The following is a 27,477-nucleotide window of genomic DNA, read 5'->3' as shown; positions in this document are numbered from 1 at the left end:
CGTGTCAGTATGTTTCTCCTCCCACAGGTGTGTCTGCGGTACTATGAGCATGAGTTTGTGGAGCTGGCGTGTCAGTGTGTTTCTCTTCCCACAGGTGTGTCTGCGGTACTATGAGCATGAGTTTGTGGAGCTGGCGTGTCAGTATGGTTCTCTTCCCACAGGTGTGTCTGCGGTACTATGAGCATGAGTTTGTGGAGCTGGCGTGTCAGTATGTTTCTCCTCCCACAGGTGTGTCTGCGGTACTATGAGCATGAGTTTGTGGAGCTGGCGTGTCAGTGTCCAGCGGTAGTCTGCTGTCGCTGCTCCCCCACTCAGAAAGCCCAGATCGTCCACCTGCTCAAGCAGCACACAGCCAACAGAACCTGTGCCATAGGTGAGCCCCTTTGCACCCTGGGCAAGACCCAGATGCATAACAACTAACCACTCTCATCCTTTGTATCAGACACAACTGCTACAATGATCGGTGTACAATGAATGCCAAATGATTAAATAAGTCAATTGTAGACAATTCCTACCAGTAATATACCTCACTATTGACTACTTTTTTGAAAAAGAAGAAACTAAACCCAGTACGAGAAGGTACACACCTATTATGTCCACAAGATGGCAATCAAACAGCACAAGCATCAGTGACATTGTTCTGTCGTCATCCTGGGGCGTAAGCCTTATTTCCATAAGGCTCTTTTCCATGTTATTATTGAGCCTTTGGCTGACGTGTGGCTCTCTTGTCTCTCCCAGGTGATGGAGGTAATGATGTCAGTATGATCCAGGCAGCAGACTGTGGTATTGGCATTGAAGGAAAGGTACACAGCCCTTATCACTCCTCCTCTTATCCCATCCACATATTATAACGTTTAATAGTCCGATAAAATGAAATGCATAACCTGTTGTGGGGTGCCGTATTTAGCGGGATATGGGGTGTGTCCTTCCGTAGAATAACATTACGCACTTGTGCTCTCATGACTGCTCTCCCCGTGCAGGAGGGGAAGCAGGCATCCCTGGCGGCAGATTTCTCCATCACTCAGTTTAAGCACATCGGCCGGCTGCTCATGGTCCACGGCAGGAACAGCTACAAGCGCTCAGCAGCCCTGGGCCAGTTTGTCATGCACCGAGGCATGATCATATCAACCATGCAGGTACCAGACCTGAACATGTTTATGTTACTACTCCTGAATATGGAAGGACTTGAATGAAACGTGTCATCTCTCTCCCTCTTTGCAGGCAGTGTTTTCTTCCATTTTCTACTTTGCATCAGTCCCTTTGTACCAGGGTTTTCTCATGGTTGGGTATGTGGTTGTCTATATTTCTACGGGCAATTGTTTCCATGTGCGCGTACAGTATGTGCATGCATCTAAACATGAGACGGTGTGACCCTTTCTATTGATGCACTGGCACAGTGTTCTGTATTAACTCGGTCCTGTGTTCTCCCCTTCTGTGCAGGTATTCTACCATCTACACTATGTTCCCTGTATTTTCCCTGGTGCTGGACCAGGACGTGAAGCCAGAGATGGCCCTGCTGTACCCTGAGCTTTACAAAGACCTCACCAAGGTACAATGACAACCTCTCCTATATAATACAGGCTGGACGGGGAATGGATGGTCAATTTCCACGGACTCTATTTTCATTCAGGGTTTAACAGGTTAAAGTGAATTCAAAAGTTGTGTTTTGACAGGAGTTCGATTATGATGTCTGCAATTCTGTATTTTTCTCTTCTTTTAGGGTCGTTCCTTGTCTTTCAAGACTTTTCTCATTTGGGTGTTAATCAGTATTTACCAAGGTAAGAGAATTGACAGGATACTCCTGTAGCTTTCTGAGTTAGATTTCCTTAACACAGTTCTGATGATGAATACTAACACAGGGGAGGGTGCTTCTAAACATTATGGATATTCTGAAGATGTCGGCCAGGTGCACAACTCTTATATCCAAATGATCCATCCGCACAGTAAGGCAGCTTTTCTGAAAGCAACCTGGGCGAAGCGCAGCGTACTGGCTTAAACACCTTTTATTACTGACCGTTCATCCAGGCACCACACTTATATTTCATCATTTTTACTCTGTGCGATACCGTCAGTCCCCTGGCCCCCTGACTCTCAAGACAGTCCTGTTTCTCAGTAGCTTAGGTTTCCAAGCGTCATCTGCAGTTACACGCAGGCTTTTGTCTGTCCAGTAAATCGATATTTCTGTAATCGCTAAGCCATGCAGCGTGTTGAGAAAGATCTATGTTCTTACTGAAGCGTCACTTCCTGACAGCTCTCGTTTTTTTAATTAAAGGTCTATTACCAAAGTCCAATGGAAAAACAGGGAGATATGAGGGGGGAGAAAAAATATCAGGCCACGATCGTCGGTTTTAATTTATTACAGAGTTTAACTCCCAGGAATGCACTGTATGTAGACTGTATGGAAAAGGCAATTATGTGATCAGTAATAGGCTATTAAGCTCAATTTGCGGCGTGTTATAATTAAATGAAAGGCTATCAAAATACAGTAGGCACCACCATAGAATAGATGAATGACTGTCATGCTACAGTACTCAGTGGTCTACCTGGTTGGTTTTTGGATACACTTGGACACATTGTCTGTTGGCCCTCATAAATACTGTAATTGAGTCAGATCCTGTGTCTTAAGACTTACTTGAATCCTAATACATATTTTGAATAACAGACTTTCAGTGAGCATTGGGGATCAAAGTAACTTAAGAAATAATCCAAAACAAAGGCTTAATGTACTTGTCATATTTGGTTCCCTAAAAGAATAAGCCGGTACATTTTATGTTAGGTCTTATTGTTATTAACTCGAAACAAATGTATTCTAGTTGATGACTAGAATTCATTCTAGTTGATCATTCTCTAGTTTCTTTCTCATGCTGGTTAGACAGTTACTCAACCGGTACTACGTCACTGACACTTCTTTGTGGCGCCCCCAGGCGGTATCCTGATGTACGGCGCACTGGTGTTGTTTGAGTCTGAGTTTGTGCACGTGGTGGCCATCTCCTTCACTGCGCTGATCCTCACCGAGCTGCTCATGGTGGCGCTCAACATCCGAACCTGGCACTGGCTCATGGTGCTAGCAGAGTTCCTCAGTCTGGGCTGCTACATAGCCTCGCTTGCCTTCCTCAATGAGTACTTCGGTAAGCAAATGTTGTTTACCTGAGGGGGAAAAAACAACCCAATTAAATGTTATTTATCCCTTTAGGGCCAAAGTAAAAAACAAAAAAAATAGTATGCTGTTTGCATTTGTGCTGATAAGTGTTGAGGGGAAATTATTTGATGTTGCTCTTTGCTTTTTTGTTATGTGGAGGGCAGTTTTTTACAAAAACACTTTAATCTTGTCGTGGAACAGTCTCACCCTTTGCACTACACTGCACTGCAGCTTGTGTGTTTTAGTTTGATGCGCTTATGTTTCAGTTAACCCAATTCAACCTTGGAGGTCTGTGCTTTGTTCGTGTCTGCCATCTTCTCTCTCGCTCGCTCCCGTATCTCTTTCCCTGTTTTTCTCTCTCTCATGCTAGCACTCATTTGGTCTCTCTCTCTCTCTCTCTGCTGCTCATCCTCTCTTTTGCTACTGTACGTGTCCTTGGGACAGGCGTAGGCAGGGTGACCTATGGAGCATTTCTGGGTAGGTGTGCGGCACTGTGGAAACGCTACCTCTTCTCTTCCACTTCCTTTTCACACTTTCCTCTCGTCACTGTTTTTGTGACCGTGCTGTGACTGCTCAGCCCTGTTCGTGTTCCTTCTGTGACCAGACTCTGACCATGTCTTTTGCAGCCATATTTGATGTGACGTTTCGAGCATATTCTCCTGCTACTTATATTGTTTTACCATTCCACTCAGTGATGTCTCATTCCAGGCATGTGTGCAAAAGCTCTTTTTAAACAGAAAACATGGATCCATAATTATCAACTAAATAAATTGAAAATATAGTGATAATAAATTAATGTACATCAACATTTCTAACCTGTGTTGTTTTTTTATACCAGACCTGGGCTTCATCACGACACCAGCCTTCCTTTGGAAGGTGTCCGTGATCACCGTCGTCAGCTGTCTCCCTCTCTATATCATCAAATACCTGAAGCGCAAGTTCTCCCCACCCAGCTACTCCAAGCTGTCCTCATGAGCCATTTTAAGCTCTATCCTGCTTACACAACTCCCCTAATTATCTTTCTTACGCTCTCTATGATCCAACCTTTTTTTTTCAGGGCTTTTTTTTACTGATCCACAGTGATTGACAGACAGGGAACCTAAAAGAGGTCACTAGAAGCAAAAACACGAATAGAGTATTGTATGGATTTATGTCACTGGAATGTGGTAATGCTTGTAAAGACCACGCCACACAAATGCTAAAAAGGGACTGGACGGGAAGGCTCGGGTCAATTTGCCTTCTGTTTAAATGCACTTCCAACCGAATCGCTTCAAGTGTCTTTTTTAAATTTTTATAACTCGATGACTATGGTTTCCGCGTTTACCTTTTTGTATATGTAGTTCTGCATAAAAATAAAAAAAGTGATTTATTCAACTTTATTAATCTCTGTACTGAGTAGAGATACCAGTATGATGGTTTAATTTGTGATTTACAACTTTGATTCCTAAGCACTGTCAATACGAATTTAACGCGTGCAGCATTTTACTACTGTACCCTGACGCTTAACTGTACTTACAATACCGGTCAAAGGTTTTAGAACACCAACTCATTCAAGGATTTGTACTATGCACTACATTGTAGAATAATAGTGAAGACATCAAAACTATGAAATAACACATATGGATTCATGTAGTAACCAAAAAAGTGTTAAATACAAATATATTTGATATTCTTCAAATAGCCACCCTTTGCATTGATGACAGATTTGCACACTTTTGGCATTCTCTCAACCAGCTTCACCTGGAATGCTGTTCCAACAGTCTTGGAGTTCCCACATATGCTGAGCACTTGTTGGCTGCTTTACCTTCACTCTGCGGTCCGATTCATCCCAAGCCATCTTAATTTGGTTGAGGTCGGGGGATTGCCAGGTGATCTGATGCAGCACTCCATCACTCTCCTTCTTGGCAAAATAGTGCTTACACAGCCTTGGAAGTGTGTTGGGTCATTGTCCTGTTGAAAAACAAATGATAGTCCCACTAAGCCCAAACCAGATAAAATGGCGTATTGCTGCAGAATGCTACGGTAGCCATGCTGGTTAAGTGTGCCTTGAATTCTAAATAAATCACAGACAGTATCACCAGCAAAGCACCCCCACACCATCACACCTCCTCCTCCATGCGTCACGGTGGGAAATACACATACAGAGATCATCCGTTCACCCACACCGCGTCTCACAAAGACATCTCAAATTTGGACCTCAGACCAAAGGACACATTTCCACCGGTCTAATGTCCATTGCGCCTGTTTTTTGGCCCAAGCAAGTCTCTTCTTCTTATTGGTGTCCTTTACTAGTGATTTCTTTGCAGCAATTCAACCATGAAGGCCTGATTCACACAGTCTCCTCTGACCAGTTGATGTTGAGATGTCTGTTACTTGAACTCTGTGAAGCTTTTATTTGGGCTGCAGTTTCTGAGACTGGTGACTATAAGGATCCTCTGCAGCAGAGGTAACTGAAATGTTCCACGTTGACAGACCTTCATGTCTTAAAGTAATGATGGACTGTATTTTCTCTAGGTGTTTTTGAGCTGTTCTTGCCATCATATGGACTTTTGCCAAATAGGGCTGTCTTCTGTAAACCCCCCCTCTACCTTGTCACAGCACAACTGATTGGCTCAAACACATTAAGAAGGAAAGAATTCAACAAATTAACTTTTAACAAGGCACACCTGTTTGAAATGCATTCCAGGTGACTACCTCATGAAGCTGTTTGAGAGAATGCTAAGAATCTCATATATAAAATATATTTTGATTTGTTTAACACTTTTTTGGTTACTAGATGATTCCTAATGTGTTATTTCATAGTTTTGATGTCTTCACTATTATTCTACAATGTAGAAAATAGTCCAAATAAGGAACAACCGTTGAATGAGTAGGTGTTCTAAAACTTTTGACCGGTAGTGTACTTAGGGAAAACATACATTAAGCTACATTTTGCAAATAAAAGTGTAAATTATTTGTTCTGGGAACAACACCCAACTGGCTTTGAATGTTCTCTCTTTGTACAATAAGTCCTTTACTTTTCCAGATGCTGAATATCATATCAAATATCTTCATGAATTCCTGAGAGTAGAAACCAGCACTCCGTAGTTAATTTGATTTAGGCAATTGTATTCCTTGCATCCTGGCCTTGAACACAGTGCATTACTCTATAGGGATGTGTGTTTGTCATTGGCTGCCAGCCCTGGTTGCTGGACATGCCAGTTTGCGTTTGTGCCTCATTGTTTGATTGTTGCGTTTGGAAATCGGCACTCGTAGCTCCGATTTGTCAATCACCGGATTAGCTAGACTAGCTAGAGTATTCTGTTTCTTATTTGAAAGATCTCCTGGGTCAGCAGCATGACCACAAGGGATATATATATATATACCTTGCTGTAACCACTCACTTCTGACAATATTTCACGATGACTACTGTTCTTTCTCAATCTCAAACAACCACAGAATATTAAGGCCGTAGTTTTGTAGGCATCCTCTGACAATGACTAATTTGACAGTATCTTTATTAACCTCTGATCATGTCTTCTGGGCTTGAGACGAAACTGACTTTCACCCTGCTATGGATGCAAAGACGAAACTTGACAGCGGGTTTGGAGGAATGAGTTTTATCATTCTTGCCATGTGAGTGTGTGTGCGTTTAGTTCGATATAAATGCCTAGTCCAAACACAATTGAATACATGCATCATGACGCTCACGCGGATCTATTTTCCTGATTGTCTTTGTCTGTACTGTAAGTGTTGTATATTTCTCTGTGGAAGGGGTTGCCATGTTTTTGTATCCCATTTGAGTTGAACTCAGGTAAATCATTCCTGTATGTCCTGAATAGAATTGTGGCAACCATACTGTACATGGCAACGCTGTATGGGGCAGACTAGGCTGTTATTTTTATTTATGAGTGACGTATAGACATGGCTGTCATTTTAATACAAATATATATTTTTTAAGTTAACTTGATCCCAATTGTCTAACGATGTGTTTTTCTGTTGATACTTGTGCTCTGTTTGTATGGTGTTATGCAGGTTTAATCTGTTGAGGACTTGCATTCCATGTCATAGACTGCAATTTATGGTATTACGATTGATTTAATGAGCAATAAATTGACATTTTAACAAATAATTGCTTCATATGGTGTGATTGCTTAACAACCTTAAAGGTATAAAATATTTTATTTGATATAATATTGAATTTGTCCTTTACTACTTTAGGCCATAGAAACGCATTGAATAACACATTCATAAATGGCTAAAAAGACAGACGGAAAGTAGATCAGAATCAGTGGCGACCATCATTCAGGGTCCCACCTGTTTTGAGCCCCACATTTTTAGCAGCAAAATAAATGAACTATATATATTTTTGGGGGGTGGGTGGATTGCCAATTTTGCATGTTATTTTGGCATTAATACGATGTCACACATTAAGTTTGCAAACAATGTAAAAAAATATATATATATTATTGAGTTAATAAAGCCGCATACAAACATGGTCTCTTTTTTGTTTTCTTGAGTAAGGCAGCTCCAAAATGCTGGTGTTTCAGCCTAGCTCAGTGCTTTCTGTGGTGGTGGGGCAAGCCAGCAGAAGATAGGAGCATTGCGCTGTGATGGGCTCAGTGTTCTGTCACTAATGGGGACACTACGTCACAGGCCAAGTCTAAGTCCTTAGTAAGGGTAGACATCGAACATTTAAGCCCTTTGGGTCCTGCCATAGATTAACATCCAAAATCATCTTGGCTCCTGGACTCTGTCCACGCATGGCTGCGATGAAACAATGACTTATCAATTACCAGCTCAGTTAATCCCTACCATTGTGACAATGAGTCGTCATAATGCTGCATCAAATGTACAGTTGAAGTCGAAAGTTTACATACACCTTAGCCAAATACATTTAAACTCAGTTTTTCACAATTCCTGACATTTAATCCTAGTAAAAATTCCCTGTCCTAGGTCAGTTAAGATCACCACTTTATTTTAAGAATGTGAAATGTCAGTATAATAGTAGAGTGATTTATTTCAGCTTTTATTTATTTCATCACATTCCCAGTGGGTCAGAAGTTTACATATACTGAATTAGTATTTGGTTGCATTGCCTTTAAATTGGTTAACTAGGGTCAAACGTTTCAGGTAGCCTTCCACAAGCTTCCCACAATAAGTTGGATGAATTTTGGCCCATTCCTCCTGACAGAGCTGGTGTAACTGAGTGAGGTTTGTAGGCCTCCTTGCTTGCACACGCTTTTTCAGTTCTGCCCACACATTTTCTATAGGATTGAGGTCAGGGCTTTGTGATGGCCTCTCCAATACCTTGACTTTGTTGTCCTTAAGCCATTTTGCCACAACTTTGGAAGTATGCTTGGGGTCATTGTCCATTTGGAAGACCCATTTGCGAACAAGCTTTAACTTCCTGACTGATGTCTTGAGATGTTGCTTCAATATATCAGCATAATTTTCGATCCTCATGATGCCATCTAGTTTGTGAAGTGCACCAGTCCCTCCTGCAGCAAAGCACCCCCACAATATGATGCTGCCACCCCCGTGCTTCACGGTTGGGATGGTGTTCTTCGGCTTTCAAGCCTCCCCTTTTTTCCTCCAAACATATCGAGGGTCATTATGGCCAAACTGTTCTATTTTTGTTTCATCGGACCAGAGGACATTTCTCCAAAAGGTACAATCTTTGTCCCCATGTGCAGTTGCAAACCGTAGTCCGGCTTTTGTATGGCGGTTTTGGAGCTGTGGCTTCTTCCTTGCTGAGCGGCCTTTCAGGTTATGTCGATATAGGACTCATTTTTACTGTGGATACAGATACTTTTGTACCAGTTTCCTCCAGCACCTTCACAAGGTCCTTTGCTGTTGTTCTGGGATTGATTTGCACTTTTCGCACCAAAGTACGTTCATCTTTAGGAGACAGAACACATCTCCTTCCTGAGCGCTATGACGGCTGCGTGGTCCCATGGTGTTTATACTTGCGTACTATTGTTTGTACAGATGAACGTGGTACTTTCAGGCGTTTGGAAATTGCTCCCATGGAGGAACCAGACTTGTGGAGGTCTACAAATTTTTTTCTGAGGTCTTGGCTGATTTATTTTAATTTTCCCATGATGTCAAGCAAAGAGGCACTGCGTTTGAAGGTAGGCCTTGAGATACATCCACAGGTAGTCCTTCAATTAACACAAATGATGTCAATAAGCCTATCAGAAGCTTCTAAATCCATGATATCATTTTCTGGAATTTTCCAAGCTATTTAAAGGCACAGTCAACTTAGTGTATGTAACTTCTGTCCCACTGGAATTGTGATACAGTGAAATAATCTGTCTGTAAACAATTGTTGGAAAAATGACTTGTCATGCACAAAGTAGATGTCCTAACCAACTTGCCAAAACTATACTTTGTTAACAAGAAATTTGTGGAGCGGTTGAAAAATTTGTTTTAATCAAATCAAATTTATTTATATAGCCCTTCTTACATCAGCTGATATCTCAAAGTGCTGTACAAAAACCCAGCCTAAAACCCCAAACAGCAAGCAATGCAGGTGTAGAAGCATGGTGGCTAGGAAAAACTCCCTAGAAAGGCCAAAACCTAGGAAGGAACCTAGAGAGGAACCAGGCAATGAGGGGTGGCCAGTCCTCTTCTGGCTGTGCCGGGTGGAGATTATAACAGAACATGGCCAAGATGTTCATAAATGACCAGCATGGTCAAATAATAATAATCACAGTAGTTGTCGAGGGTGCAGCAAGTCAGCACCTCAGGAGTAAATGTCAGTTGGCTTTTCATAGCCGATCAGTAAGAGTATCTCTACCGCTCCTGCTGTCTCTAGAGAGTTGAAAACAGCAGGTCTGGGACAGGTCAGGATTCCATAGCCGCAGGCAGAACAGTTTAAACTGGTGCAGCAGCACGGCCAGGTGGACTGGGGACAGCAAGGAGTCATCATGCCAGGTAGTCCTGAGGCATGGTCCTAGGGCTCAGGTCCTCCGAGAGAGAGAGAGAAAGAAAGAGATAAAGAGAATTAGAGAGAGCATACTTAAATTCACACAGGACACCGGATAAGACAGGAGAAGTACTCCAGATATAACAAACTGACCCTAGCCCCCCGACACAAACTACTGCAGCATAAATACTGGAGGCTGAGACAGGAGGGGACAGGAGACACTGGCCCCATCCGATGATACCCCCGGACAGGGCCAAACAGGAAGGATATAACCCCACCCACTTTTCCAAAGCACAGCCCCCACACCACTAGAGGGATATCTTCAACCACCAACTTACTATCCTGATACAAGGCAGAGTATAGCCCACAAAGATCTCCCACACGGCACGAACCAGGGGGTGGGCTCCAACCCGGACAGGAAGATCACGTCAGTGACTCAACCCACTCAAGTGACGCACCCTTCCTAGGGACGGCATGGAAGAGCACCAGTAAGCCAATGACTCAACCCCCGTAATAGGGATTGAGACAGAAAATCCCAGTGGAGAGAGGGGAACCGGCCAGGCAGAGACAGCAAACTCCATATTAATGCCCATTATTTTGGAATTAGACGTTTGACGAGCATGTAGTGTATCTCTAGCTTAATCTGACAGATTTTGATGGGGTTTTGTATTATGTTACTTAGATTGGCGCACCTTAAAAACAATTCCCTAATGTCATCATGCTCAAGGAACTAAGTGGATATTTTATATCTCGTTAAAAACTCTTCTTGTTTAACTTTTTCTGATTTGAGTGGTAACTGTTGTATCAGAGAGTTTTTAAAACCTAGCTACTGTACTGGCTTTGGTTATAATACTGGTAACCCTCAGTATTGTATTCATGCTGATGGAGAATCATTTTTGACCACAAGATGGAGGCAAAGACCAGACACTGGAAAGATATGACAATTAATCTAAAAAGGTTGTTTAAGAATCAAGTACATTTGAAGACTGTCGAAGTGTTTGCTTCGTCCCGCAATGAGCCATTCTAAACAATGGCTCGTTGAGGTCAAAGCAACTGAAGTGTATGCAGGACTATGCTCTTAAAATGTGTGGTGTAGTATACGTTTCTGCAACGGTCTCTGTGGTATCCATCCCTCATGGGCCCATTAGGTTGCCTCATGTTAGTCTGTGGGCTAATCTATTCCTCAACTTTTCCCAAGGCAGTAATTGATTCCGAATGTAAAGTAATACAAAGGAATGACTTGATCAATAGAAAACTCATCACTATGCAGAAGCAGTAATTACACTGTTTTCTTATATTTTACCCTCAGAGAGGGGGGTTACTATATACTGTAAAAACAGTATTCAGGTTTGAGCTGCTCACTAAGCAGAAAACAATGTGTTATCAATTTCCCCCCTCGAGAGTACGAGGAAACACTGTGGATAGTGGGTGACCCAGCGATGAATATGATGGTCTGATGGCTCATGTTAGGAAACCTTCACTTTCATCTCCCCCTTGTTTTCACACACAGCTTCACATTCACAAAGAGGAAAAGGTACTGTAAGTAGAAAGAATAGCCTATTCTATGTGTTTTTCGGGGAAAATGGCAATACCGCTGGTTTACTTGACATTGCAGTATACTAAAGAGAGGAGGCTGAGATAAATACAGAGTTTCAAGCACTGCAAATCAGCGTGTTTGTGACCTTTTTTGCTTAATAACACAACTAGTTCATGTGTTCTATGACTCCCTGGTTTGGATGTTTTCTTTGTTAGTCAACAGGTTTGGCAGTCAAATCAGATTCTGTACGCGTGGTGTGGAAAGTCTACACAGGTGAGTGCACAATGTCAAAGCTACTGTAAGCCCATTACTCCCAATAATATAGATACCTTCATTAGAATGAAATATAATCTGGGCCTCCCGAGTGGCGCGGCGGTCTAAGGCACTGCATCAAGGTGTTGCGACGTCACTACAGAGTGGGGTTTGATCCCAGGCTGTGTCACAACCGGCTGTGACCGGGAGTCCCACAGCATCGTCCATGGTTAGGGGAGGGTTTGGCCGGGGGGGGGTGGCTTTACTTGGCTCATCGCGCTCTAGCGACTCCTTGTGGCCGACCGGGCGCCTGCAGGCTGACTTCGGTCATCAGTTGAACGGTGTTTCCTCGCACACATTGGTACAACTGACTTCCGGGTGAGTCGAGCGGGTGTTAAGAAGCGCAGCTTGACAGGTCATGTTTCGGAGAACGCATGACTCGACCTTCGCCTCTCCCGAGCCCATTGGGGAGTTGCAGTGATGAGACAAGATCGTAATCACGAAAAAGAGGGTGAAAATTACACACAAAGAATAATGAAATAGAAGATACTAGGGAGTATTAGTCAATGATCAGCACAAACTAAGGGCTCACTGGAGCAAATTATCAAAGAGCTGTAATAAGTGTCCAAATTAGATTTTACAGTAAACAGAGAATTTATATTATCAATAATTTGTAAGATGGTTGTGAGTGAGAGAATTTTTAAAATGCTGCAGGATGATGCATCTATTTGACATTTCTTGACAACATGATGGTAGCCATTCCCTGGGTGTAACACTAAAACATTGCCGAAATGTTAGATGTGTGGAGGAACATTTTGTCAAATGTGTATTTTCGATAACATTTTCAGCTTTTTGTACGCTGGAAAGACCTACCATTATGCTATTATGCTACTGTATCTTGTTACTAAATGGCCAAATGCCTTATTCCATTTGACTGAGTTTGTTCTAGAATTCCAATGCAACCTGTTTGAATTAAGTAGGCATGACCAACACAAATCAAATGAAATGTTATTTGTCACATGCTTCGAATACAACACCTTACCGTGAAATGCTTACTTACAAGCCCTTAACCAGCAATGTAGTTCAAGAAATAGTTAAGAAAATATTTACTAAATAAAATAAAGTAAAAAATAAAATAAAAGTAACAAAATAAAATAACAATAACGAGACTATGTATAGGGGGTACTGATACCGAGTCAATGTGCGGGGGTGCAGGTTAGTCGATGTAATTTGTACATGTAAGTAGGGGTAAAGTGACTATGCATAGATAATAAACAGTGAGTAGCATCAGTGTAAAACTAAAGGGGGGTATCAATGTAAATTGACCATTGTTAATGTAAATTGGCCAATATCAAATGGCCACCCATTTGATATTGGCCAATTTACATTAACAATGGTCAATTGTGCACCAGCTGTTATTGACAAATTGACACACCCCCACCCCTCGTCTTACCAGACGTAGCTGTTCTGTCCTGCCGATGCACGAAAAAAACAGCCAGCTCTATATTATCCGTGTCGTCGGTGAAACATTAGATAATTTTATGTCCCGATGGTAGGATAAACGGAAATCATCCAGTTTATTTTCCAATGATTGCACGTTGGCCAATAGAACGGATGGTAAAGGTAGGCTACCCACTCGCTGATGAATTCTCACAAGGCACCCTGATCTCCGCCCACTGTATTTCTGTCTTTTCTTTTCTTCACGCGAATGACAGGGATTTGGGCCTGGTCTCTGGGAAGAAGTATACGCTTCCCGTCGGACTCATTAAAGAAGAAATCTTCATCCAGTTCGAGGTGAGTAGTCGCTGTTCTGATATCCAGAAGCTCTTTTCGGTCATAAGAGATGGTAGCAGCAACATTATGTACAAAATAAGTAAAATGACCAGATATAATATCCAGGCTTCTGGCAGGAGTTCAGTTTAAAGAAGATATCTCAGTCTAGTAGTCTGACATTGCCAGTATTTACACTATACTCTGTAAGATAGGGGATTTCTCTGTGCTCAAGGAAAGGAAGATCTCCAAACACCTATTAAAATGCTGAAGCATACTGTGTGTTTAGTGGAGGTTGTGTTTAGTGCAGTATTAGGGAGCTGTGAGTTCTCTCTCAGCCTTGGGGGAATCGCTGCTTCGGAAAACTCCCTCTCCCCTGGATGCCTGCCATTGTTACCTGGCAACCACCCTACACAACAGGAAATGGACTGGGGGATTCCGTCACAGCGCCAGAGAAAAATGGAGCACATTGATGGGAGACAGGAAGGCTGAGTGGGAGGGAGGTCGGAGGGTGGGCAGTGCACCCTCCAGCCCCTCCGTCCATCTACCAGCCTTTCCAATCCACTCCTAACCCACACCCCCTCCCCATCCAGATGACAAAATAACACGTCGTTTTACGCTATTTTTAGGGTCATTGGGCTGTAGCCATTTGAACTTTCCTACAGTACTTATAAGTGGAAAGATCATTTAAAATGTTTATGATATTGAATCAAGAAACACATCATAAAATCCCAGTCATGATGAATTTATTGCTAGTTATGGAAAGAAAACCTCTCTGCAACACAACCACAGAATCAGGGATATTCAATTTCCTACCAAATCATATTTCCAAAGCAAACAGGTGATTCAGCATCATGGCCAACATTTGTGTTGATCATAGCTCTGTTTGGAAATCTGTTCAATGTTGACATTTTCTACCATGTTTTTGTCCATAGACAAATAAAGCCATGCACTGGATTTAGGGCAAGCGTTATGGAAAGAAATGCGAGTCAAGGTCTTTTCCACTATGCGCCGGCCAACCCACGTCATACCAGGGATGTTAACCCACCAAACGGTTGAGGCCAGATATGGAACAGCAGGTAAGGTGATTAGGATTGTGACATCAGATACGGAGGTATCTCAAAGGGCCCTACTCTGTCCAGGCTGAAGGGCTGTCAGGGAGAGAGGGGTGGGTAAGGGGAGGTTTTGGGGTTGTGAACATGGCACTGTTTATCTGTAATAATCACTTGTAGGGTTCAGCCAAAATATTCTCCATAAACCATACTGAACTGTAGTGTGTAGTAGTTTTGGGGAAGAAACCTCTCAGATGTGAGGGTCCCAGTTCTTTTGAAGGAAGAAATCTCACAGATGTGAGGGTTCCAGTCCTTTTGAAGGAAGAAATCTCACAGATGTGAGGGTCCCAGTCCTTTTGAAGGAAGAAATCTCACCGATGTGAGGGTCCTGGTCCTTTTGAACTTTTGAGGAATGCACTTGACTTGATCTGCAAAATCCACATGAATTATTGAAATATAAGTAATGAATGTATCAAGCCCATAAGACACAGCTAATGAAAGTGAACTTTGATAATGTAGTGGTGGGTCTGCTGGGGTAGATCTACTACTACATCAGAATGTTTATAAAGTATTGGGTCTTGTCTTAGTGGCGTAGTCGGCACAAGACACTTGCGTTGTTACCCATTACTCCTGAACAATTAATCAAATGCCCACCCGAACTATTTGCATCCCCCCCATGCGTAGTCACTTTACCCCTACCTACATGTACAAATTACCTCGACTAACTTGTATCCCCGCACATTGACCTGGTACCGGTACCCCTGTTTATAGCTTTGTTAATTTAATTTTATTGTGTTACTTTTTTATTTTTTATTTTAGTTAATTTAGCAAATATTTTCTTAAAACTGCATTCTTGGTTAAGGACTTGTAAGTAAGAATTTCACAGTAGGGTCTACACCTATTGTATTCGGCACATGTAACAAATAAAATGTGCTTTGATTTTGATGATCTGTTCTTAGTTACAGTGTCCTGCTTTCAGGGATGGTCCTGACCAGAGTGCCTGCTAACCAGGAGCAGGCATGGGTGGGAAAATCACAGTGATCCGACGCTGCCCTGACGTAGTTGGAGCTGTGCGTCAATCAGAAACAGTGGTGCTATTTATTATCTGCAGATGGGGTAGTGTTTACTGCAGCACATGTTTCAGTGACACATAGCTTGAGAGCAGGGGGAGCAATGATACCCTCTGCCACAATTAGGCCCCATGCTTTGGGAGAGAGATTTCCATGAGGTCAAAGAAATAAGGGGGGGCTCTTTAAATGAATGGGGAAGTGCACTGAGCCAATGACCCCATGATGAAATAGACAGCTACCATTTCATGACTGGCTGGCCTGGGCTGGCTGGCTGCAACCTGGTCTCAGAGCATTTTGTATTATTCTGTACATAAATCCATGCCAGTCCATTTAGTGTTACGTTTCATATGGTTTGTATTAATTTGTGTCCATCACCCATTTTGTATGATATGTTACAAATTACAATTTGATTTTCCAAAAAGTAATATATGTTACGAATTTGCAAAACGTAGGATATGTTATGAATTATAGTTATCTGGATAACGTTATCTAGGTTAGAGTTTAGGGTTAGCTTAAGGGGTTAAAGTTAGGGTTAGGGGAAGAGTTAGCTAACATGCTAAGTAGTTGCAAAGTAGCTAAAAAGTAGTAAGTATTTGGAAAGTTGCAAATTAGTTAAAATACTTAAATTGTCCATAATGAGATTCAAACTCGCAACCTTTGTGTTGCTAGATGTTCAACTTATAGACCCACCCATCCCCTTTGTTTTTGCCTTAAGTAACCATCTGTCTTATGTAACCATACCAAACATAACATATTATACTCATTTGAGATCCTGGATTTATATTTACTATGTTACGTCTACTCTATGAGACCAGGCTGCAACACAAGGGTTGTCGTTCATAAGGATACTCTAATATACTCAATTGAAATGGGATCCCCTCCCCATGGGTGAGAGGAAATATTACACTCAACAAAAAAAAGACTGGGTTGTTTGGATGACGCATTTTTTACACGAGTAGTTTTACTTTGAATAAACCATTTGCTTGGTTGCAGGCATTGGGTAACGCAGTTGGGTTGCTTTCTTTAAACAGAGCAAGGTCGGGTGCTTGGGTTCATAGGAGGCTGGTGGGAGGAGCTATAGGAAAACAGGCACATTGTAAGGGCTGGAATGGATTAAATGGAATGGCATCAAACATATTAAACATATGGAAACCACATTTGACACCTTCCATTGATTCCCTTCCAGCCATTACAATGAGCCCGTCCTCCGATAGCTCCTACCACCAGCCTCCTCTGGTTGGGTTGTTAATACTGGGTTATTGATGGTGGGTTATTGAGATACGACCCAGTCAGTGGGTTAATTACATCCTGAAAATGTAATTTTTCTGGCAAGCTCCTAAATGAGGATTGGTTGTAGCTGTAGCTGTAGCAAGTCTACCAGATAGTTCAGCAGTTGCTGACTGGGATTTATTTTCAACTGACAAATGGGCAAGGCATTGTGGCTGACCAAAAGGCTAACTATCATTACAAATGATCCATTCAGGTTTAATAAACCTAGTTATTAAATTACGTATTATCTCAGTCATTGACAATTTTGGATAATGTTAGCTAGCAAACGAACCCATGCATGATAGCTCAACATTTTTGCCAACTTTGCTAGCTAGCTATTTTCCTGTGTTGTGTGTGGTAGCAACATGTTTTGTTGAATTTTAGCTAGGTAGCTATTTCAGTGCCTGTAGAAAGCTTGTCTTCTGTTAGCCTAATGTTAACGTTACTGTGTGGTGCATTGTTTCACGTCAGGTAGCTAGCTAGATAATTGTTCATCAAAGTTTAGGCTATCAGTTTTTGACTCCTGCACTTGAACTATGTTAACTTTGTCTGCATAAAAGACCAAAATTGGTTAAAGAAAATTGTGATAAATAAAATATATACCAGTTTCATTTTTGAAAAACAGATGCCTCACAAGTCTTCAACTGGCAGCTTCATTAAATAGTCCCCCCAAAACACTAGTCTCAAAGTCAACAGTGAAGCGGCGACTCTGGGATACTTGCCTTCTAGGCAGAGCTGCAAAGAAAAAGCCATAGAACGCCAGCATCCCGGAGCCGTCTCTTCACTGTTGACGTTGAGACGTGTTTTGTGGGTAGTATTTAATGAAGCTGCCAGTTGAAGACCTTGACCTTACACAGCTAGTTAAAGGGCCCACCAGGGTGACTTGTTGCTCTAAAACACAGATTGATTTGGTGTTCAGTAATAAACCAGAGAGAGTGACTAAATCATTCAATATGGTTACTGGGCTATCTGATCATAATCTGACACTTTTAGCCAGAAAGCTGTCTAAGAGCAGGTTTAACCTCTTTACTGTTAGAAAGCCGGATCAACTAAGAATACCTAAGAGTGAAATAAACTATTTTGAAAACGCAATTAAGGGAATTAACTGGAATGATCTCTTGTCCTAATACAGACGTGGAAGCTGATAGTCAGGTTTTTCTATCCACAATCCAGACTACAATAAATGGTTTCCTAAAAGAAAATCAAATCCAAACCTGGCCAAAAGAGCACTCTTCCTTGGCTAAATGGAGAAATCTGGAAATTGATGAAAGAACGAGATTATGCTCTAAAAATAGCCCTAAGATCCAAATTAGAGCATGACAGACGTAGGTTTACCATGTTGAGAAATAAGGTGATGAAAGAAATCAGACAGGCCAAGGCAAACTTTTTTATTAACATAATTGTTGAAGCAAAGGGAAATTCTAAATTGATCTGGGAGAATCTAAAAAAGGGAAAGACCATAGTAACACTGCAAAAAGACTAGAAATCATGGTGAATAACAATCTAACACAGGATGCAGTCGAAATAGCAATAGCCTTCAATTCCTACTTTATTGACTGTGTCAGGGTACTGACATAGAACCCCTCCACTGGTTTCTTGGGCTCAGTGCTAGTAAATGACACTCAACCTGTCTTCATCATAAGGGAGGTTTCTGAGTCAAAGGTGAACAAGGTGATTAGCTCACTAAAGAACTCTAAAGGCAAAGATGTGTTTGGGCTGGACTCTACCTTCCTTTAAAAATACAAAGAGTCACTCATTGGCTCCATTACTAAGGTCACCAACACATCTATTGGTCTCAGGGGGGTTTCCAACGGTATGGAAGTCGGCCATAATAACGGCCATCTTTAAATCGGGCAACCGTGCTGACGTGAGTAACTACAGGCCCATTAGTATACTACCTGTGGTGTCAAAGGTTGTTGAAAAGTGTGTAGCAGAACAACTGATTGCCCACCTGAACAACAGCCCCTTCACATTACACTCCATGCAGTTTTGCTTCAGAGCGAAACACTCCACAGAAACGGCCAACTGCTTTCTTCTGGAAAATGTGAAGTCCAAGATGGACAAAGGGGGCGTTGTTGGGGCTGTGTTTCTGGACCTAAGGAAGGCTTTTGATACTGTTAACCATCCTCAGAAAGCATGAGCTCCTGAGTTGGGAAAATCTTGTGCAATACACCGACGCATCTCATCACAAAATTGTCCAAGTTCAACTTTTCCCCCGATGCCTTGAGATGGATGAAATCATACCTTGAAGGCAGAACTCAGTGTGTCAGAGTGAGCAATGAGCTGTCTTAGCTATGATGTGGGCGTGCCCCAAGAGTCAATACTGGGGCCCCTCCTGTTCAGCCTGTACATTAATGATCTGCCTTCAGTCTGTACTGGGTCTGAAGTTCAAATGTATGCAGATGATACAGTGATATATGTGCATGCAAAGAGCAAACAACAAGCTGCACAAGAACTCACTACTGTAATGGTCCAGGTTACAAAGTGGCTCAGTGACTCGTGTTTGCATCTCAATGTGAAAAAAAACTTGCATGTTCTTCACAAAGAGGGCAACAGATGCTACTGAGCCAGATGTCTATGTGTCAGGGGAGAAGCTCCAGGTGGTATCTGATTTTAAGTACATTGGCATCATACTTGATTCCAACCTCTCTTTTAAAAAGCATGTGAAAAAGGTAATTCAGATAACCAAATTCAACCTAGCTCATTTCCGATTTATATGAAATTGTTTGACTACAGAGGTAGCAAAACTACTTCAAATCTATGATACTCCCCCACTTAACATACTGCTTGACTAGTTGGGCCCAAGCCTGCTGTACAACATTGAAACCTATTCAGTCTGTCTACAAAACAGGCTCTCAAAGTGCTTGATAGGAAGCCCAATAGCCATCATCACTGTTACATCCTCAGAAAGCATGAGCTCCTGAGTTGGGAAAATCTTGTGCAATACACCGACGCATGTCTTGTATTCAAGATCCTAAATGGCTTGGCTCCCCCTCCACTCAGTATTTTTGTTAAACAGAAAACCCAAATATATGGCAGGAGATCCACAAGGTCTGCCATGAGAGGTGACTGTATAGTTCCCTTAAGGAAAAGCACCTTTAGTAAATTCGCTTTCTCTGTGAGAGCTTCCCATGTCTGGAATACACTGCCATCAGACACACATAACTGACCCACATATCACAGTTTCACAAAATGCATGAAGACATGGCTAAAGGTTAATCAGATTTGTGAACATAATCCCTAGCTGTGTATTGCCGCTTTCCATGTTGTCTGTTGTCTGTAGCTTGTGAGGTGTGGAAACACTTTGTTGCTTTTATGAATTTTGTCTTGCTGCTTTTTGTTCTATGTTGCTCTGTCTGTATGCTATGTCTTGCTTGTCCTATGTTGCTCTGCGTGTGCTCACTGTTTAATTATTGTCTATATTGTAATTGTTTTTAATAACCTGCCCAGGGACTGCGGTTGAAAATTAGCCGGCTGGCTAAAACCGGTACTTTTACTGAAACGTTGATTGATGTGCACTGTCCCTGTAAAAATCAAATCAAACAAACTCAACTCAAGACTTGTGAGGCATCTGTTTCTCAATCTAGACACTCTAATGTACTTGTCCTCTTGCTCAGTTGTGCACCAGGGCCTCACACTCCTCTTTCTATTCTGGTTAGGGCCAGTTTGCACTGTTCTGTGAAGAGAGTAGCACACAGCGTTGTATGAGATCTTCAGTTTCTTGGCAATTTCTCGCATGAAATGGCCTTCATTTCTCAGAACAAGAATAGACTGATGAGCTACAAGAGAAAGTTATTTGTTTCTGGCCATTTTGAGCCTGTAATCGAACCCACAAATGCTGATGCTCCAGATACTCAACTAGTCTAAAGAAAGCCAGTTTTATTGCTTCTTTAATCAAAACAGCAGTTTTCAGCTGTGCTAACATAATTGCAAAGGGTTTTCTAATTAATTAAAATGATCCAATTAATTAAAATGATGAACTTGGATTAGCTAACACAACGTGCCGTTGGAACACAGGAGTGATGGTTGCTGATAATGGGTCTCTGTACACCTATGTAGATATTCCATTTAAAATCTGCCAATTCCAGCTACAATAGTCATTTACAACATTAACAATGTCTACACTGCATTTCAAATCAAATCAAATTTTATTGGTCACATACACATGGTTAACAGATGTTAATGCGAGTGTAGCAAAATGCTTGTGCTTCTAGTTCCGACTATGCAGTAAAATCTAACAAGTAATCTAACAAATTCACAACAACTACCTTATACACACAAATGCACACAAATGTGAAGGTATGAATAAGAATATGTACATATAAATATATGGATGAGTGATGGCATGCGGCATAGGCAAGATGCAGTAGATGGTGTAGAATACAGTATGTACATATGAGATGAGTAATGTAGGATATGTAGACATTATTAAATTGCCGTTATTTAAAGTGACTAGTGATACCTTTATTAAGTCAGTTTATTTAAGTGGCCAGAGTCTGTATGTTGGCAGCAGCCTCTCTATGTTAAAGATGGGCTGTTTAACAGTCTAATGGCCTTGAGATAGAAGCCGTTTTTCAGCCTCTCGGCCCCATCTTTGATGCACCTGTACTGACCTCTCCTTCTGGATGATAGCGGGGTGAACAGACAGTGGCTCGGTTGGTTTTTGTCCTTGATGATCTTTTTGGCCTTCCTGTGACATTGGGTGCTGTAGGTGTCCTGGAGGGCAGGTAGTTTGCCCCCAGTGACGCGTTGTGCAGACCGCACTACCCTCTGGAGAGCCTTGCGGTTGAGGGCGGTACAATTACCGTACCAGGCGGTGATACAGCCCGATAGGATGCTCTCGATTGAGCGTCTAAAAGTTTGTGAGTGTTTTAGATGACAAGACAAATTTCTTCAGCCTCCTGAGGTTGAGGAGGCGCTGTTGCACCTTCTCCACCACGCTGTCTGTGTGGGTGGACCATTTCAGTTTGTCCGTGATGTGTATGCCTAGGAACTTAAAACTTTCCACCTTCTCCACTACTGTCCCGTCAATAGGAAGGGGGGGGGGGGGGCTCCCTCTGCTGTTTCATCTCCTTTGTTTTATTGACGTTGAGTGAGAGGTTGTTTTCCTGACACCACACTCCGAGGGCGCTCACCTCCTCCCTGTTGGCCGTCTCGTCGTTGTTGGTAAGCCTACCACTGTTGTGTCATCTGCAAACCTGATGATTGAGTTGGAAGAGTGCATGGCCACGCAGTCGTGGGTGAACAGGGAGTACAGGAGAGGGCTGAGAAAGCACCCTTGTGGAGCCCCAGTGTTGAGGATCAGCGAGGTGGAGATGTTGTTTCCTACCTTCACCACTTGTGGGCGGCCCGTCAGAGAGTCCAGGACCCAATTGCACAGGGCGGGGTGCTTAATGGCAAGTTTGGAGGGTACTATGGTGTTAAATGCTGAGCTGTAGTCGATGAACAGCATTCTTACATAGGTATTCCTCTTGTCCAGATGGGATAGGGCAGTGTGCAGTGTGATGGCGATTGCATCGTCAATGGACCTTTTGCGGCGGTAAGCAAATTGGAGTGGGTCTAGGGTGTCAGATAGGGTGGAGGTGATATGATCCTTGACTAGTCTCTCAAAGCACTTCATGATGACAGAAGTGAGTGCTACGGGGTGATAGTCGTTTAGCTCAGTTACCTTAGCTTTCTTGTGAACAGGAACAATAGTGGCCATCTTGAAGCATTTTGGGACAACAGACTGGGATAGGGATTGGTTGAATATTTCCGTAAACACACCAGCCAGCTGGTCTGCGCATGCTCTGAGGACGCGGCTAGGGATGCCGTCTGGGCCGGCAGCCTTGCGAGGGTTAACACATTTAATGTTTTACTCATGTTGGCTATGGAGAAGGATAGCCCACAGGTTTTGGTAGCGGGCCTTTTCAGTGGCACTGTATTGTCCTCAAAGAAAGCAAACCGAGTGGCTGTACCGACTCTGACAACATATCCCGAGTGAGCCATGTTTCCGTGAAATAGAGAATGTTACGTTCTCTGATGTCTCTCTGGAAGGCATCTCGTGCCCTATTTTCGTCAAGCTTGTTATCTAGAGATTGGACATTGGCGAGTAATATGCTCAGAAGCGGTGGATGGTGTGCTCGCCTTCTGAGTCTGACCAGTAGGCCTCTCCGTCGGCCTCTCCTGCGGCGACCGCATTGTTTGTGGTCGGCTTCTGGAATAAGATCGCATGTGGAGGTCCGAACAAAGAATCCACTTCGAGAAAGGCGTATTCCTGGTCCTAATGATGGTAATTTAGTAGCTTTTCCAAGCACTTTTTCAAAATCAGTCATTTTACTTCTACTTGAGTAAGATTTTTCAGTACTCTTTCCACCACTGATTGTAATTTCTTTGAATGTTTAATATATTTTCAAATGTTAATAGTATATTTTGGACAAATCCTTTGTTTTTTATACTGTACATACAGATAGATGTCTTATTGCAACTCATAAAATAAATGAACCTAGTTCCTAATGTACATTAATTTCCTCTCCCTTTTTCAATTTAATGCATGAAAAAGACCACGTGTAACAACATTCAGGTAACCCTAGTGAAATTTGCTAATTGTCAAGGTCAATGTTTTTATTTTAATTTAAAAAAACTTCTAATAGAGTACATTTTCATTGAAGTAGCAGTACTTCTACTTTAGTAGGATATTTCATTACTCTTCCCACCCCTGCTGTAAACTACACACAAAGTGGCTGGACTCAACTCAATGCATATCAACATCCTGCACACAGCAATAGACTGTATAGGAGTATAACATGTTCTGAGCAATAGGAAATGCCTCAATTTGTGTGTGTGCACGAGTGTGATGAGTGTCTTGATTATTGTTCAACATTTGAGTCATTCTCTAATCCTCAGGTTGGAACCAATATGGCTGAATATCTCTGCCAGGCGACCAAAAGAACAAGAGACCCAAACCCTTCGTTCTGACTCTCGGGGACAATCGCCTCTAATCCCTGGCATTCACCGTCAGGCTCTGGAGCAGAAGACATTGTTTCAGCATATTTTTTTTTTTAACATAATTTCCTATTGACAATGTATACCTGGTAGGGGTTGGGGGAGTAGAGGGTAAAGGTTTTTACTTGTCTTCAGCCCCGTTCCCCAGTAGGGCTGCTGGGATTTTCAAATGATGGACTGTGCTTCTAAGGTTTTTGTTTATTTGTGTGTTCCTAATTTGTTATCTTTCGCATGACTTGATTTTGTAACTGAAAGGAATATCCGAAGAAAATAAAAATTGTACTTTATCTACAATTTGTCATGATTGGCCATATGTCATTTGAAGAATTTTGTCGACTGTGTAGTAACATCTTAACATTGATTGTTAGAATTATTTGGTCCTTTAGAAAATTAACAGATTCTGTAATAGAAAGGTGGGGAAAAAAATAACAAAATTTTTGGGAAATCAAGTGACCCAACATGTTGGGTTAAAATAATGTGGTGCTGGGTCACAGAAAGGACCCAAATTTGGTCATAATTGACCCAACATTTTTTTTTTTTACATTTCGCATTCACAGCGCATTGTTGTGTAGAGAAATCATTTGAGTGAAGTACCACTATCATAACCTACTCTGAAAAGTGCAACTTCAACATCTGAATGAGGCAAGCAGTGTTGGCAAGCTGTGCTGTGTTCTGAAAGACACCCACAGAGTGTCCATTGAAGGCGATTACTGCATGGCACCTCCGCATCACGAAGGCCTACATATTGTACGCAGCAGCTGATTACATTCCACTGTTTTGCAGAGATTCCCACTGACAGAGATGGGCAGACTCTTTGAGAGTCACCATGTGATAGACATGTGACTCATGTTGTGTGTTGTCACAGAAGCAGTTCCCAAAGCCCTGAGATGTCCAGACCTGCCAACGATAGCTGACTGCATTATGAAGTTGCATTATGAGGTTGGATAAGTGTACAGTACACCACCATAGATAGTTCTCTATGGAAATAAGAAAAAAGGTTGAAGATTCCAAATGCCAAATTACTGGGTATGGCACTAACTTTATACATCCCTTATACTGTTTGTAACTACAGATAATTATGGGTTTCTTGCCCAGCAGATATGCACTTAGTTGTTCAGTCAAAGGAAGTGGGAAAGTGATGATTTGGTCTTGCAAGTTCAGCAACATCCATAAGAAGATCAGAAGGAAGTCATCTCCTGTATGATGTTTGAAGATACAGCAGCAGTCATATTTATCTAGCTTCAGATCAGAGCCAAGCCAAGCTCATGCATGTTTGGTTCAGCTGGTCCTCACACTGCGCTGTATTCCTTCCTCTGGAGGAGGTAAGCAGACCGGGCTCTTTAATGCAGCTCTTTAACTGAACAGACGAGCATCAGCCTGCTGCCATGTGATGAATGTCTGTATCAGGGTGAACATGGCAGTGGTTTAACGTAAAACATTCACCAAGATTAAGCTGCTTGTAAATCTCGATTAAGAACATTCCTTCTGTAGAATGTCACACTCCATCATACCATGAGGCATGAATGACTGCTCAGACGTTGTGTACGATGCCAGAAGGAAGAGATGGAACGATGCTGGATGAATTATGACTAGGAGCAGGGAGGGTTTTCGAATGACCCTGGTCTCTGGGGGAGTGAAAATAATACAAGCATTGAAAATATTAGTTAACAAGGGTATCGCCATATTCAAGTTTAATGTTGGTCCTGCCCACTGTTTTTAGAGCACTCCCAAGAGACAAGCTTGTAAATGGGTGTATGATATTCTCATGGACACAAAATCAAGTATATGGAAAGGACAGGGTCGATTTATTTGATGTAGATGTGTTTCCTGTAACTGCTTATTCATATATTAGAGAATAGATTCATGTCAACAAGATTTTTAAAGCGGATGCAGCTGTGGCACTGGACAATGGCATATCCATTATCTGATCTTTCTTCTCATTATCTTTACATCTAAATATTACATAACATTTTTCACTAGCCTGCATCTCTCTCTGAACTGCAACTGTACACTGCCAGCCCAACAAGTCAACCACGTCTGAAAGCAGCTGGAAACCCCAGAGAGTGGGGAGAATCTCAATTCAACGCGTCTGTTGGTTGGTCAGGCGTGGAGATGCGTCACTGTTCGAGGGGCGGTGCGCTCCCGCCGGAGGTGATCCCCAGGTTTATAAGTGCTGAGGAGCCCTAGCAACGAAGCAGTGCTTCACACAGACCAATACCAGCTACGATTCCTTTTCACAAAATCAAGTCCGATATTTCAAATCAGGCACTAAAATAATTTTAACTTTCAATCATAAACTGAATTTCCGACTCAGCGTTTTGATTTCTTTGCGCTATTCAATTGTATCCAAAAGTTTTTCACTCTGCAGATACGATTTGTATTTTTCTTCGAGTCACTTTTTAATTAATCTGCATGTATTTATTATATTTCATTAAGGACATTTTCTATAGTTTCGAGGTTTGTTAGAATATAGCGAGCGAGCATCGCCATCATCATTGGAGGGGTAACGCGCCGTTTTATGGATATTGGATTACGCAGACAAAAGTTCGATTTCAGACATTCCGTTGCCTTGTCTGAAAGAAAAAATGAAATCTGCTGAAGAGGGTGAGTAGGCTGTTACTGTTACGTCTGAATGTCAGACTGTGTGTAAGAATAATATAGCATTCGTAAACGGTCATTCAATCGACATTTGAACAGATGCTTCTGCATATTGGATAGCTGCCTGTCTTGTCTAGTGGCGCACTTTCTCCTCAGGTGTCAGTCAATGGGTTTATTCTCTGTTTAGATAGCCTACTATTACACAGGTATGACAATGCAATGCAGCGCACTGAATAATGAGGTGATTCTAGGATAGGCTACGTCATTGTTATCTTATTCATGGTAGCTACTTACATTTTGAAAGAAATATTTGGTTTCACCAAAAGGTTTATTTAAAGTACCTACTAACATAGTATGTGTTGAAATAAGAAATATGTTGAGATCGCCATAAGGAACGATGAACCTGAAACACATAATTATGACGTCTACATGACATTATGAGGTGCCTCTCCTGTGAGTAGGGAGTGGCAGTGGTGGCACCAAAACTCACATTCAGGAGGGTTTACTCAAATTGGTAATCCATGCCTCAATGGCTCTTCTTGCATGAGTAAACAGACCCCATTTGAAGATACCTTTGCACCAACTGTGCAGTGTTTCAGTGTGCACGTCTAGATTTACTACACTTGGTTCAGAGAACATACACATGACAACCAGTGGTTCTCATCGGTAAAGTGGCATCTTCTGCAATCCATGGAGAAGTTGCATAGAGACATAGCAATGCTGTGACACCACTGTGATGTCAAGGCTATTACATTGTGATTATGTGGTGGGAGTCGTATACGGTGGTGCAGGGACGTCATGTCTTTGTGGTGGTGATTATGTTTCTTAATTCACAGCAGGCAGGAGCTCTGGCGACTGCATACTGCCTGAGACTGGACTAGTCTTAAGAGCTGACT

At 42.1% G+C, this 27,477-nt stretch overlaps 2 protein-coding genes across 3 annotated transcripts in view; both read left to right on the top strand.

Moving 5' to 3' along the window:
- The window catches only part of atp9b (ATPase phospholipid transporting 9B), a 52,910-nt gene extending 45,660 nt beyond the window's left edge, over positions 1-7,250 (top strand). Inside the window, exons 22-30 of one of the 2 annotated variants that reach the window (XM_055875962.1) lie at positions 229-373; positions 739-803; positions 981-1,136; positions 1,222-1,286; positions 1,441-1,549; positions 1,721-1,778; positions 2,925-3,128; positions 3,584-3,616; positions 3,978-7,250. In XM_055875962.1, the coding sequence (XP_055731937.1) occupies positions 229-373; positions 739-803; positions 981-1,136; positions 1,222-1,286; positions 1,441-1,549; positions 1,721-1,778; positions 2,925-3,128; positions 3,584-3,616; positions 3,978-4,114 (972 nt within the window). In that variant the 3' untranslated portion in view covers positions 4,115-7,250. The remainder of the gene's footprint in view (positions 1-228; positions 374-738; positions 804-980; positions 1,137-1,221; positions 1,287-1,440; positions 1,550-1,720; positions 1,779-2,924; positions 3,129-3,583; positions 3,617-3,977) is intronic. The other variant, XM_055875963.1, reaches the window with a different exon arrangement.
- Positions 7,251-13,544: 6,294 nt separating this feature from the next.
- The window catches only part of LOC129819589 (nuclear factor of activated T-cells, cytoplasmic 1-like), an 89,697-nt gene continuing 75,764 nt past the window's right edge, over positions 13,545-27,477 (top strand). Inside the window, exons 1-3 of the mRNA XM_055875964.1 lie at positions 13,545-13,632; positions 14,544-14,687; positions 23,885-26,587. Coding sequence (XP_055731939.1) covers positions 26,569-26,587 — 19 coding nt within the window. The 5' untranslated portion in view covers positions 13,545-13,632; positions 14,544-14,687; positions 23,885-26,568. The remainder of the gene's footprint in view (positions 13,633-14,543; positions 14,688-23,884; positions 26,588-27,477) is intronic.

The sequence above is a fragment of the Salvelinus fontinalis genome, chromosome 22 (assembly GCF_029448725.1).
Source record: "Salvelinus fontinalis isolate EN_2023a chromosome 22, ASM2944872v1, whole genome shotgun sequence".
NCBI lineage: Eukaryota > Metazoa > Chordata > Actinopteri > Salmoniformes > Salmonidae > Salvelinus > Salvelinus fontinalis.
Note: the sequence above shows the minus strand (reverse complement) of the source record. Positions and strands in the feature narration are given on the sequence as shown.